The sequence below is a fragment of the Strigops habroptila genome, chromosome 9 (assembly GCF_004027225.2).
Source record: "Strigops habroptila isolate Jane chromosome 9, bStrHab1.2.pri, whole genome shotgun sequence".
Lineage (NCBI taxonomy): Eukaryota > Metazoa > Chordata > Aves > Psittaciformes > Psittacidae > Strigops > Strigops habroptila.
In genome coordinates this window covers 26,210,341-26,222,683 of record NC_044285.2, presented here as the reverse complement: position 1 = coordinate 26,222,683, position 12,343 = coordinate 26,210,341, and the positions used below count along the sequence as shown (strand labels likewise).

Sequence of the window (12,343 nt, the reverse complement as noted above, 5' to 3'; positions counted from 1 at the left end):
TTTCCACTGAACACTTGCATGTTCACACCACTTGCAGCCAGCTGTAGCCCATTTTGCAATGTAAATATTTGCAGTTTAAATGCAGTGAATATATCAGTATTCAAAATGAATCCTAAAGCTGTCACCTGGCTGAAAGGTGGTACCTCCTGCAAGTAGAAGGGGAGTTTGGGATCAATTTTGACATTATTTGACATAATTTTTCAGTGAGGAGAGAAAAGACCAACCGAAGTGACTTACTTGCTGGAGAAATCAGCGAGATGACCAGGTTGCATAAAATTGCCTAAGTAATTTGGTATGGTTTCTTCTCTCCAGGATTTCAAAACCTATGTGGATCAAGCTTGCAGAGCTGCAGATGAATTTGTCAACATTTATTATGAGACAATGGATAAAAGAAGAAGGGTATGTAGCTATTTTGGTGGTAGTTAGGACTGTCTTTTGCATCTTGCTTGCTTTTCTAACTACCATTACACTTGAAAGCACCCAGAAGTTGGTTACCGTGTATCCTATTGGCTGAGCTGAGACCTCTGCTCCTCTTAGACTGCCCCGCAGAGGATTTTATGTTACTGAGCAGCATTGTTGTAAAAGGTGCCCTTTTAGAAAGTGCCTTTGACTTCTTAATGATAGTAGTTCAATTTGTGTCCAACCGTGTTTTACAGGTACAGGGTCTGGTCAACACAGGCAGATAAAACTTGCTTTATTTGTCTCTGAGGTCAGGATTTAGCTTAATTTTTTCCCGAACTACTTTTATTAGCAGTTACCACTTCTGTTCGTGGGGGTCTTGAGGAGCCTTTATTTTAGGAGGGCATTTTACCTATCAAAGTAACAGAAGAAATCAATAATTCACAACATTCTTTATTCAAAGAATATTGTTTTGTCTGTTGTCCATTTGATGTGTTTACACATTTTCCCCAAATATGTATTTTCAGGCTTTAACAAGACTTTATTTGGACAAAGCAACGTTAATTTGGAATGGTAACGCAGTGTCCGGGCAAGAAGAACTGAATAAATTCTTTGAGATGTTGCCATCTAGTGAGTTCCAGGTTAACGTGTTGGACTGCCAGCCCGTTCACGGTAAGCTTGTACTCCACTTTACTCAGTTCTTTTTCAATCTCTTTGTAACTGTTGCAACTGAACTGCAATTATCATAATGTTTAATCTTTCTTTTGGAACAAGCTTAGAGAAAATGCTGAGGGTTGAAATGTCAAGTTGTGCCTAAATAAAACACAAATCGAGAGATGCAGCAAATCCACACTTTGTCTCATGTCTGGGAAAATATTTTAAGGAGTTTTTTGTTAAGTTCATGTTCATATATGATGTATTTTCATGTATTGAAAAAGTCTGGCTTATCGGGTTGTGTACTTGACAATGTCTGAAAGTCAAGACCTCTGCTGTAGCCTCTCATGCTGACCTACAGTATAATGTGGAACAAGTCATTAACCTGTATGTACTTTGATTTCTTTACATCTAGAATAGATGGCAAGTTCTTTAGATTTCTCATTAACAACTGCTATAGGAAGGCTTACATAATTGGGAAGTTAATGAATTACTTCTAATGGACATTTTGGGAATGTAAGGAAAAAGCTTGTGGTCATGCACATGTGCTTTGCTCTGCCATGAAAAAGATACCATTTCTAATAGCAGGGACAAAAGTGTATGCAGCTTGCTAAATATAAATATGTATGTGTGTATCTCAGTGAGTATATATTCTATGCAAAAACTCAGGTGATTGTTACAGTGCTCTAAAATGAACAACATGAGATGAAAATGGAAAAGCCATTAAAAAGCAGTGCTGGCCAACAAATACCCCTGTGTCTGTGCAGAAATGATGCAACAAAACTGTACTTTTCATGAATGTGTAACCAGTTGTTAGCTGACAACTAATATAACTACCGTATGCATTTCCTACTTCTTTACCTGGTAGTCTTTGAGTTGTTTTCTTTATACTTTTTCTCCTTGGGAAGAGCAAGCTACGCAAGGGCAGACGACAGTCCTCGTGGTGACAAACGGGACAGTAAAATTTGACGGCGATAAGCAGCGCTACTTCAACCAGAACTTCTTGCTGACAGCACAGGCCACTCCTACCAACACAGTGTGGAAGATTGCCAGTGACTGCTTCCGCTTTCAGGACTGGGCCAGTTAGTGGGGACTGGCTGAGGAAGTGACCTCTCTCATGGGACGGGTTGAAGTCAGCTGCATGGACAGCCGTTGTCCTGCGTGGGGAACACTCGCTCTTCGTCTTGCACCTGTCATTATGGAGGGTCTATCATCAGCGTTTGAGGGTTGGTCTCAGTGACTGTGGGTTTAGTAGTAAACAACCTTAAAATGTGAGAGGTTGCTCATGTTAATTGAACCTAATAAAATGCTAAAGGCAGTGAGTTGCATCGGAATCATTCCTAAAATGCCTTACATGCAGCTATGCTGCCACTACAGGCTTCTTGTATGTAATGCTGAAACTACTAATGGAACACAAAATTCTCTTAATGTACAATTTGGACCAAACATACATATTTTTTCAATTTGAAAAGATCTGTTTTTATGATAGCATCTTCCCTCTTTTGAAGAAGATGCTTATGGCGTATAGATAGAATTCTGAAAGTTACCTACTCATCATTGAAAGAGGCTAGAAAGGATTGACAGTGATTTCTGATGTTTGTGAAAGTAGCAAATACAGCTCCTGAGTGTGTCATCTCAAATAATCCATTGGAAAGGTAATATTACCTTCTCTGGTATGAAAAAACTAAATAATCTCATCAGGTTTCCTTTTGTCTTGAGCTTCCCAGACCGTGGTTGTAGTTATTGTGCATTGATTCATGTGTAGGGCATGCTGAATGATTTGGAGCTCCTCTGCCAACAACTCTTGCCACATGTGTGTGAAGGACTTCAAACTGATTCTTCTTCTTTTGAAGTCTTGTAGTGTAAGAAATAGGTCAGTTGCAGCATTTCTGTTTGCTTGAACTGTTAATTCTCTTGCTATGAAGTTTGGAATATTCTTCCCTTGTTCATTCTGCAAGTTTTGAATCCCTACTGTCTTTTTAGGACACATTATAGTAAAGAAGTGGCACTGAAAGTGTGTATTACTGTGAAGCCTTCAATTTTTCTCTTCAGTACTGTTAATACAGAACAGGTGCTTTGACTCTTTTCAACCTAAAAGAACAGCTCTGAACACAAATACCGTCTTCCTCTCATGCAGATTTTTACTGTAGTTTTCATATTCTTTTTAAGTATTGCCTTAAATTATTGATTCTGGGAAATTTTGCCTGTCTTGCTTTAAATTTGTGGTTTAAAGCATTCAGCTGCTTTAAAACAGTTTTCAAGACTGCAGGTTAAGACCATCCATCTTAACTTGGCAACTCAAGAGTAAATCTGAGTTTCAGCAGATTTGTTTCAAACTGGTACGTTTCTATTTTTAGCTATATACCTGTGAGTGCACTTGCTTGTAACTGAGAACACACGGGGGGAACTTGTAACTCTGATCTTAATACACATCACAGTGACAGCAGCAGCCTGAATGCAAAAGCAGTTACGACTGCAGCTCACTTGTTTTATGACTTAAATCGGGAAAACTGTGAAAATGAGCAATATCCAACTTTTGTAAAACATCATAAAACATCTGCAGTTTGTGCTATAATCTCACAAATAGTGGGATGTTTAGGTGAAATGAGTGGTTTTATTTCCTTTTAAGGCACTCTGATGCCTTACAGAATTAGTAACCTGTCATTATTCGGGAGCTGTTTGTGTTCTGAACTATTGTGTAACTATCTTTCAGCCTGAAGAATATGAATTCCTGCAAAACAATGCAAGAAGTCCAGAATTTGTGAAAACTGTAAATACTGTAAATAGTTAATTCTGTATGTAGTGACGGAAGGGTTGGTCTGTTTAATTACTGTTTGTTCTTAACAGAGTCTGCCAGGGTCCTAGATTTGTGTTTCTTCTACAAGTTTGAAAAGAAACCCCTACATTTGCCTGTAACTGACAGAGCGTTGTTGAGCGGTGACGCTGCCGTGCTGTGCTCTTCTGGTTTGCTAACTTGCTCTTCCTTCTGTAAGTCGTGTTACAGATGTGTTTGCATACACAAAACAGGTTTTGACTGTTGAAATGTGGTGGGTGCAACTGTTAGCATTTGCTTGTTGAACTTTGAAGGCAGTCAGCAGAACACACACTTATATCTGTACCTGATAAGCTTGTCCTGGGAATAAATACTTACTGGATATTTTTATTCAGCTTTTCGTTTGTATAGTAGTTTTTAAGCTTTTTGTGTGCAGGTTGGGAGGTTTGTAATATATGAGGCTATGTATGTCAAATGTTATTTTCAATTATTTTCACTTTATTCAGATGCAAGCTGCTTTAAAATCTGACTTCTGCAATTAATATTAAGAGGGTAGATTTAGATGAGATATCAGGAAGCTCTTCCCTGTGAGGGTGCTGAGGCGCTGGCACAGGGTGCCCAGAGAAGCTGTGGCTGCCCCATCCCTGGCAGTGTTCAAGGCCGGGTTGGACGCAGGGGCTTTGAGCAACCTGGTTTAATGAAAGATGTCCCTGCCTGTGACAGGGGATTGGAAGTGGATGAGCTTTAAGATCCCTTCCAACACAAACCATTCTCTGATTCTATTAAAAAAAAGCCACTGCTACCTGTAATATCATTTAGGAAGCTGACTAACTGGCCTAGGTGCACAAACCCAGTTTAAACTCTTACTTAGTGAGATGCATAGCTGGAATTGGGCTTGGTATGCATACAGGGGGGTTTGGAGGTAAATTTATTAGAACATAATTGCTTCAGCCTAGGGGAAAGTGCCAGTTAAGTACTGCCTAGTGCCATCGTTGCCAGTGGGGATCACTTAGGGCGATTCAGTGATTATTCATGATTAGCTGTTGCTCTTTGTGTCTGAAAATGCTGGTTTATAAATATTTTTATGGAGTGTACTGATAGTGTAGCTCTTAGATTAAATCAGTGATCTTACAACTAAGTAATTAATGGCACAAACAAAAGATCTCTTCCATCTTAGCTGGAGAAGTTAGGGATGCTGCAGCTCTGCGCTGCTTGTTAAAAGTTCTGTGTTCAAAACAGCAGAAGAGAACATACAAATGCTTTTTATTCCATTCAGTACAAACCATCCAGCTGGTTTAGTGCTGCTGGCTCTGCTGTAATGTCCAAAATTTACAACAGGGGTCTATAAAGCAATCATGTTTATGCTCTAAACTGTAAACAGGAGTTACTACCACCATTTTTTTGCTGTTTGATACCAAGTTATTCAGGTACAATGAGGCAGTGGAACCAAGCCAGCTGAAGAGCTGAGCACTTCCACATACTAAATTGTGACTACGGAAGATTTAATAGATCTCTTTTTTGTACATTCCTTGTGTTGTCTTTATCAGTCACTCATTTTATGTTGCTTTGTTCTTTTGGGATACTACAGTTAAACTGACTTAAAATAGAATCATAGAATCATAGAATGGTTTGGGTTGGAAAGGACCTTAAGATCATCTAGTTCCAACCCCCTGCCATGGGCAGGGACACCTCGCGCTAAACTATGTCGCTCAAGGCTCTGTCCAACCTGGCCTTGAACACCGCCAGGGATGGAGCATCCACAACCTCCCTGGGCAACCCATTCCAGTGCTTCACCACCCTCACTGTAAAGAACTTCTTCCTTATATCTAATCTAAACTTCCCCTGTTTAAGTTTGAACCCATTACCCCTTGTCCTGTCACTACAGTCCCTGATGAAGAGTCCTTCCCCAGCATCCTTGTAGGCCCCCTTCAGACACTGGAAGCTGCTCTGAGGTCTCCATGCAGCTTCTCTTCTCCAGGCTGAACAGCCCCAACTTTCTCAACCTGTCTTCATATGGGAGGTGCTCCAGCCCCCTTAGCATCCTCGTGGCCTCCTCTGGACTTGTTCCAACGCTGATCCCTGGGGGACACCACTCGTTACTGTTTTCCAACTGGACATTGAGCTGTTGGCCCCAACTCTTTGCGTGCGGCCATTGAGCCAGTTCTTTATCCACTGAGTGGTCCATCTATCAAATTGATGTCTCTCCAGTGTAGAGAAAAGGATGTCATGCGGGACAGTGTCGAACGCTTTGCACAAGTCCAGGTAGATGACATCAGTTGCTCTGCCCCTGTCCGTCAGTTCTGTAGCCCCGTTATAGAAGGCCACCAAATTGGTCAGGCAGGATTTCCCCTTAGTGAAGCCACGTTGGCTGTCACCAACCACCTCGTTGTTTTTCGTGTGCCTTAGCATGTTTTCCAGGAGAATCTTCTTCAAGATTTTACCAGGCACAGAGGTGAGGCTGACTGGTCTGTAGTTCCCTGGGTCTTCCTTCTTGAAAATGAGGGTTATATTTCCCTTTTTCCAGTCGTCAGGAACTTCACCTGACTGTCATGATTTTTCAAATATGATAGACAGTGGCTCCTTCAGGACCCATGGATGGATTTCATCAGGTCTCGTGGACTTGCACACATTCAGATTCTTAAGATGATCTCAAACCTGATCCTCTCCTATAGTGGGCCTAAGGTCGTCATTCTCACAGTCCCTGCTTCTGCCTTCCAAGACTTGGGTGGTGTGGTCAGAGCATTTGCCAGTGAAGACTGAGGCAAAGAAGTCATTGAGAACCTCAGCCTTCTCCAAATCCAGGGCAGCCAGTTCTCCCATTAGCTTCCAGAGAGGGCCCACATTATTCCTACTCTTTTGTTTGCTACGTACCTGTAGAAGTCCTTCCTGTTATCTTTCACATCCCTTGCCAGATTTAATTCTAACTGGGCCTTAGCTTTCCTGGACAGCGTCCCTGTATTCTGGGAGCCTGTCCTCGCTTCCACCTTCTATAAGCTGCTTTTTTCCCCTCTTAAGTTTCCTCAGCAGGTCCTTATCCACCCATGGAGGCCTCCTGGCCCTCCTGCCGCATTTCCTTCTAATTGGGGGACAACACTCCTGAGCTTGGAGCAGGTGATCCTTGAACATCAACCAGCACTTTTGGGCCCCCCTGCCCTCTAGGGCTTTATCCCATGGAACCTTACTAAGCAGGTTCCTGAAGAGGCCAAAGTCTGCTCTCTTGAAGTCCAGGGCAGTGAGGCTTGCTGCATGCTCTTCCCACTGTCCTCAGGATCTCGAACTCCACCATCTCATGATCACTGCAGCCGAGGCTGCCCTGGATGGAGAAAAGGGGTTTGTTCTGATGGTATGAATGATTTGTTGTGATGGATTTGATATGCATATGCTTCCTTATCCTGATGGAAGAAAAGCACACTATAAAGATGCTGTTTTATCAGTAACTTTCCACAATTGAATATATTTTGTAAGTTTTGAAATTGTTTAAGACCTCTTGTAAGATTAATTAAAAAAAAAAAAATTTAAAACCCTACCTGATGTTCTGCCTTTTTATTATTATCAGTTTTCAGGGTTTGTTCTTACGATATTAAACGTGCAAGAAATACTTTGTGCTTCCTTATCTTTACTACTTGTGTTCCAGGTGTGAGTTCCCTGTTGTTGTTGCAGCGTGGTGCTGGGGCACTGCAGATCAGGCAGGCTGTGAGCTCTGTCAGTGCTGCAGTGAAAAAATGTGTCAGGAATAGTAACCCCATAGCAAGTGCCTCACCAGGAGCACCATCAAGCTGTAAACAGTTGAACTGGCTGGAATAACCATCTCAAAGTGATGTTTCCCTCTAAAATGTACCAAAGTTTAGACTCCTCCAGCAAATACCTGCATGAAGTCAGACAAAATTTGTGCCAGATTCTTGGATTGTAACTATTTTCACTGAGAACATATTGTTGTGCCTCTGGTGTTTCTCTGCTTGTAAGAAATGAAACACTCAAATAAGGAATGGTTCATGTAATAACTTTGTTTTGCTGTTTGAACCATCAAATTAGTAATGAACACTTACACAGTGTAGATAGCAGCTTTTAGTTGCTGGCAGTGAAAAGATGAGGGTGCTAATCCAAGGTCAGTGTTTGCATGGAAACAAACACTGTTCTAGAAACAATTAATGCCAAATAAATTGTAAAGGTCTTGCTGTGTCGAAAGGTGGAGATTTCAGTGAGGCCTTGCAAGCAGTCACGTATCACAATTATCCTGTGCAAGGCTCTGACAGCTGATGCAGTGTAAAGGTTTGGGAGCACTGGGAGAAATAAATCACAGTTTAGGGCCAAAAGAGAAGGTATTTTTGCAGCTATGTTGAAAGTGAATCCAGAAATTGCTCTTTCAATATTCCCCCCGGGCTGAAGGAAAGAATAGTTCAGTCTTTCTAAACAAGCCTTTCTTCTCTGATCCTCACTGAGAAGTAGGTCATTGATAGCTGAGCTTATCCCTTCAGAAAGATGGGTTTAATAATACAAATAAATCTCTCTTGTTATCTTTTGTGTCCAGTGATTGAATGGACTTACAGAGACTAAATGACCATGTTGCCCTGCATCAGCAATACAGGTGCCTTAGAATATATTATTTATGTATAAAAAAGTGTTGAATTTTGGTGGCTAATTTTTGTCTTTTACAATCTAAGTCAGTTCAGTCCCAGACGTTTGCAGCTTCATGGGCTTTTTTAAGGTTTCCAACCAGGACTTACTAAATCAAACACAAACAAATGAATGTCGCTGCTGGGCTTAATACTTATTTATCAAGGTCTCTGTATACCACAGTGTGAATTCCACTTAGGTGTTCAAGTACTTTAGTGTGTGTATTTGTGCCAAGGGGGTAAGAATGAACTCGATGTGAACTTAACATTACCAGCTCTGCAGTGTAACCTCCTGTCAGCTACAGCATGTTCCTGGGTTCTGAGTGTTTAAAGCACATTTTTCCTCAGAACTGAACACATCCATGCTGAATCCTTAGGCTCTTCTGGACAGAACAATCCAGAGAGGCATTGTGAGTTCTTAGGTATAACTGAATTGATTTAGGAGGCTTGAATTCCTAATGGACTGAAGTTTTGCTACTCTGAAAGGCTTCATTTTGTTGCCTTTCTCCCAGTCCTGGGGCAGTTCTGCTCGGTGGGGCAGTCTAACCTGGTTCCATAGGGTTCCTGGCTCCAGCTGAACTCTGTGGGTGTTGGTTTCATTGGAGAGTCTTCAAGAAACTGAGGGCTTCCTTCAGCTGGATAGTTCTGCTGTCAGTTAGAGTCTCACAGGACTCTTAACTCCTTTCTATAACTCTCCCATGGTACACTTCCCTCTTTAATTTGTGGTTTAACAGAATTTAAAACAGTATGTGGACTATAACAAAAAATGGTACCATGTGTTTATGGGGAAAAGATAAACCGTGAAAGAACAGTGCACCGAAAAATATTTTATATCTTTGTAGTTGCAGGTTCTGCATCATCTTAATAGTAATAACACAAATAACAAAGGGTTTATGGTTCTAAATGGAATTACAGTTTGTGTAGTGGTTATTTTTCCCTGGTGACTGGTCAGATGTGAGGCAGGTGTAGGGAACAAAACCAACTTTTATTTTCTTGCAGACTTACTGCACCCAAAAATTACAATGAGGTGTAAATACAAGCAGTAATAAACTGGCACTTTTGTCTGTGTTTAGGTGTGGGAAGAGAGGTTGCCCATGAAGACTGAGGCAGAAAAGTTGAGTCCCTCAGCCTTCTTGTCTGTTGTTACCTGTTTGCCAGTTGTGTTCACCTGGGGGGTGTATGCTTGCTTTCGCCTTTCCTGGCTCACATGCCTGTAAAAACCCTTCTCATTATCCTTTGTGTCCCTTGCCAAGTTCAGCTCCAGCTGTGCCTTGGTATTCCTGACCCCATCCCTACACATCCAGGCAGCATCCCTATACACAGTTGTGAAAATCACCTGCTAGACACCAGGAATATGTGTGAAGTGAGTAACACAGGTGTATAGCCAGTTGCATTTGTAGATGCATATTGTATTTATCTGTATATATGGTGTATATCTTGTTCCAGTGTAAGCTACAGTTAATGCTTGATGGTGTTATTGTATTTAAAGACCTGGTTGAACTGTAACGATAAGAATGGATGGAGTGATGTAAATCACAGATTACTACAGTTCACCAAGACCTTGTGGTTCTTTCAGGTATTGAAAGGTACAGATGGAACAGCAGATAATTAGAATTTGATGTTTTGTTAGTGACTTGGCAGGAGGCCTTGTGCTTCCCTTACTGGGAACTGTGCAATGGAGGGTGAATTTTTCACAGGGGCAGCCCTTTTTTTAGGTAGGATCTAAATAATAGTATGTTACACATACTGTGCATTTTGGGAGGAAGGGAAGAGAAACAGATTATGAAGATGTGTAATCAGTGGGATTTGTTGGACACTGACTCCAAGGGACTGCCGCAACCTTCACATTTGTCTATAGGATGGAGCCGTGGAAAGCAGTTAGTAACCAGCTGATATTAAATAGAATGTGTTAAGCACACAGTGCATTGAAGCTTTAATGTGTGCAAAAATGAAAATGTCTGGGTATTCACAAGATGGTGTTTGATAGCTAACAATACTTTGTCATTTGGGCTGTGGCTATTGCAGCAGTTTGCAGTGAGAAAGCTGACTTGGTCACTGTCAGTCCTCTCGAGGATTTATTTCTGTTTAAACTCATCACTTCAGGTATTCAGTTTACAGTGATTCCCCACAAAGCCGTAGTAGAGATAGCGAGGTGCAGTAGGTGACAAATATAAGACTGTTCTGCTGTTGGAAAGAATATTCATGAGTGTTAGGAAATCTAAGTCTGTAACATAAAAACCTCTCCTCCTTTTAAGTTAATGTCAAAGCTTCTTTTTCCTGCAGCATGGATTGGATAAAATCCAAATAGCAATTCAGATGGTGTGGTGCAGCATTCCTAGTGAAGGTGCTTGTTCCTTGGAATTGTTCGTTAATCTTCCTCTGGAAAAACCCCACCCCAAGCCCAAACCAAGCAATGACAGACTGTTAACATGGCTAGAACATGAGAAACAGCCTCTGCCTGCCCGGCTTTTTTGTACAGAGCATATCCTGTGTGTTGTTTTAATCTTAAGGTTTAACTTGTACGAAGGTATTCTTGCAATTCCATGTCTCTGTGTGTGGAGGGATGTTACTGATGCCCTTAAGTTACCGTGCCTCAGCACAGAGTACCATGACAAGGTTCTGATGCTTCCCTCATGGGAGCACCTTCAGCCTCTGAGCTCTTGTTGTTTTGATAAATGATTCCACATAAGCCAGAACAGTCTTGATTTAGCAGAACGAGATCTGGCCCTTCCGGTCCATTGTACCTGGCACGACTGCCAGTGCTCTAAAGTGATAAAAGGGTTCGTAGTACAGCAATAAAGTAGCTGCTTTTAATTATGCAAAAGGCTGCCCGCAGCAATAGCACTGTGTTCAGGTAACAGGGTGGAATACAAACTGATTTTAGAGCAGAAGATGTTAAATAAGATCTAGAGATGATTGATGAGCGCGGTCTCTGTACGTACGCGATGCAGGTGTTCATTGTAGAAAAGCAGTCCAAATCAGTGCAGAGTTGAAGCGCAGCTCTCGCTGCAGCACCGGCCTCGGGCTCCGATCTGCTCCTCACCCCGCCGCTCCTCGGGGCAGTCCTGGGGGAGCCGTGGGGGCAGGCCCGGTGCCCCCGTCTCCCCGCGGCCCCGGAGGAACCGGCCGGGCCGCGCTCACATCAGCCGCTGCCCCTCGGCGGGGCCGGCCTCCTCTCCCGCTCCCCCCGGCCCGGCGCGGCCCCAGTCGCGCTCGATGTAGAGGTGGTACGGGTCGTGCTTGGACTCCAGCTTCCGCGAGCGGGTGTAGGCCAGGATGAGCCCCCCGGCCAGGCAGCCGTAGAAGATCATGATGAGCAGGATGTAGAGCGAGGCGTCCCCGCCGGGACCCGCACCGGCACCGGGACCCGCACCGGCCGCGCTGGCGTTGCCGCCGCGGCGCAGCTCCCGCAGCAGCGCGCTGAGCAGCGCCTGCAGCCGCCGCGGCTCGCTGCAGTTCATGGCGTGCCCGGCCCGGCCCCGGGCAGCGGCTCTGCGGGGCGGCGGCCCCGGCTCGGAGCGGGCGGTACCCGGGCTGGGCGGTGAGCAGGACCCGGGCTGGGCCGGTGCTCGGTGGCGGAGAGCCCGGACACTGTGCAGGGGGTGTCACGCCCGCAGGTCAGATGAAGCGGTTCGTGCAAGAAGCCCGGGGACCGAACCTCTGTTCGGGAGGTGTCCGCCGGTGCCGGTGCCGTGGGGCTGCGCCTTTCTCCTGCTGCGCGCTGCCTGCCCTGCCGCCGCCTCCCAGAGCCTGGTGGTTGAAGAGTCTGATTCCACTTTCTCACGGTGCCAGACTGCACTCAAACACACTCTCCCACGCTAGAAGGGGTAAAAATCATTCTGTTTGAAAGGTGCAGCCGAGCAGTCCGTGTGCCTTGTGTCCTTGAGGCCGGGAGCATGTCCTG

At 43.7% G+C, this 12,343-nt stretch overlaps 2 protein-coding genes across 7 annotated transcripts in view; one reads left to right on the top strand and one right to left on the bottom strand.

Moving 5' to 3' along the window:
* NXT2 (nuclear transport factor 2 like export factor 2) overlaps positions 1-4,220 on the top strand; it is a 65,902-nt gene extending 61,682 nt beyond the window's left edge. For 5 of the 6 annotated variants that reach the window (XM_030498473.1, XM_030498472.1, XM_030498474.1 and 2 more), the window contains 3 exons: positions 313-399; positions 927-1,071; positions 1,962-4,220. In XM_030498473.1, the coding sequence (XP_030354333.1) occupies positions 382-399; positions 927-1,071; positions 1,962-2,140 (342 nt within the window). In that variant the 5' untranslated portion in view covers positions 313-381 and the 3' untranslated portion in view covers positions 2,141-4,220. Of the gene's footprint in view, positions 1-241; positions 400-926; positions 1,072-1,961 lie in introns of those variants that run through there. The other variant, XM_030498469.1, reaches the window with a different exon arrangement.
* A 5,185-nt stretch (positions 4,221-9,405) lies between these two features.
* Positions 9,406-11,900, bottom strand: KCNE5 (potassium voltage-gated channel subfamily E regulatory subunit 5). Its single transcript, XM_030498475.1, has one exon. It carries the CDS (start codon positions 11,898-11,900, stop codon positions 11,577-11,579), a length of 324 nt encoding a protein of 107 aa, XP_030354335.1. The 3' UTR covers positions 9,406-11,576.
* Positions 11,901-12,343: the final 443 nt, after the last annotated feature.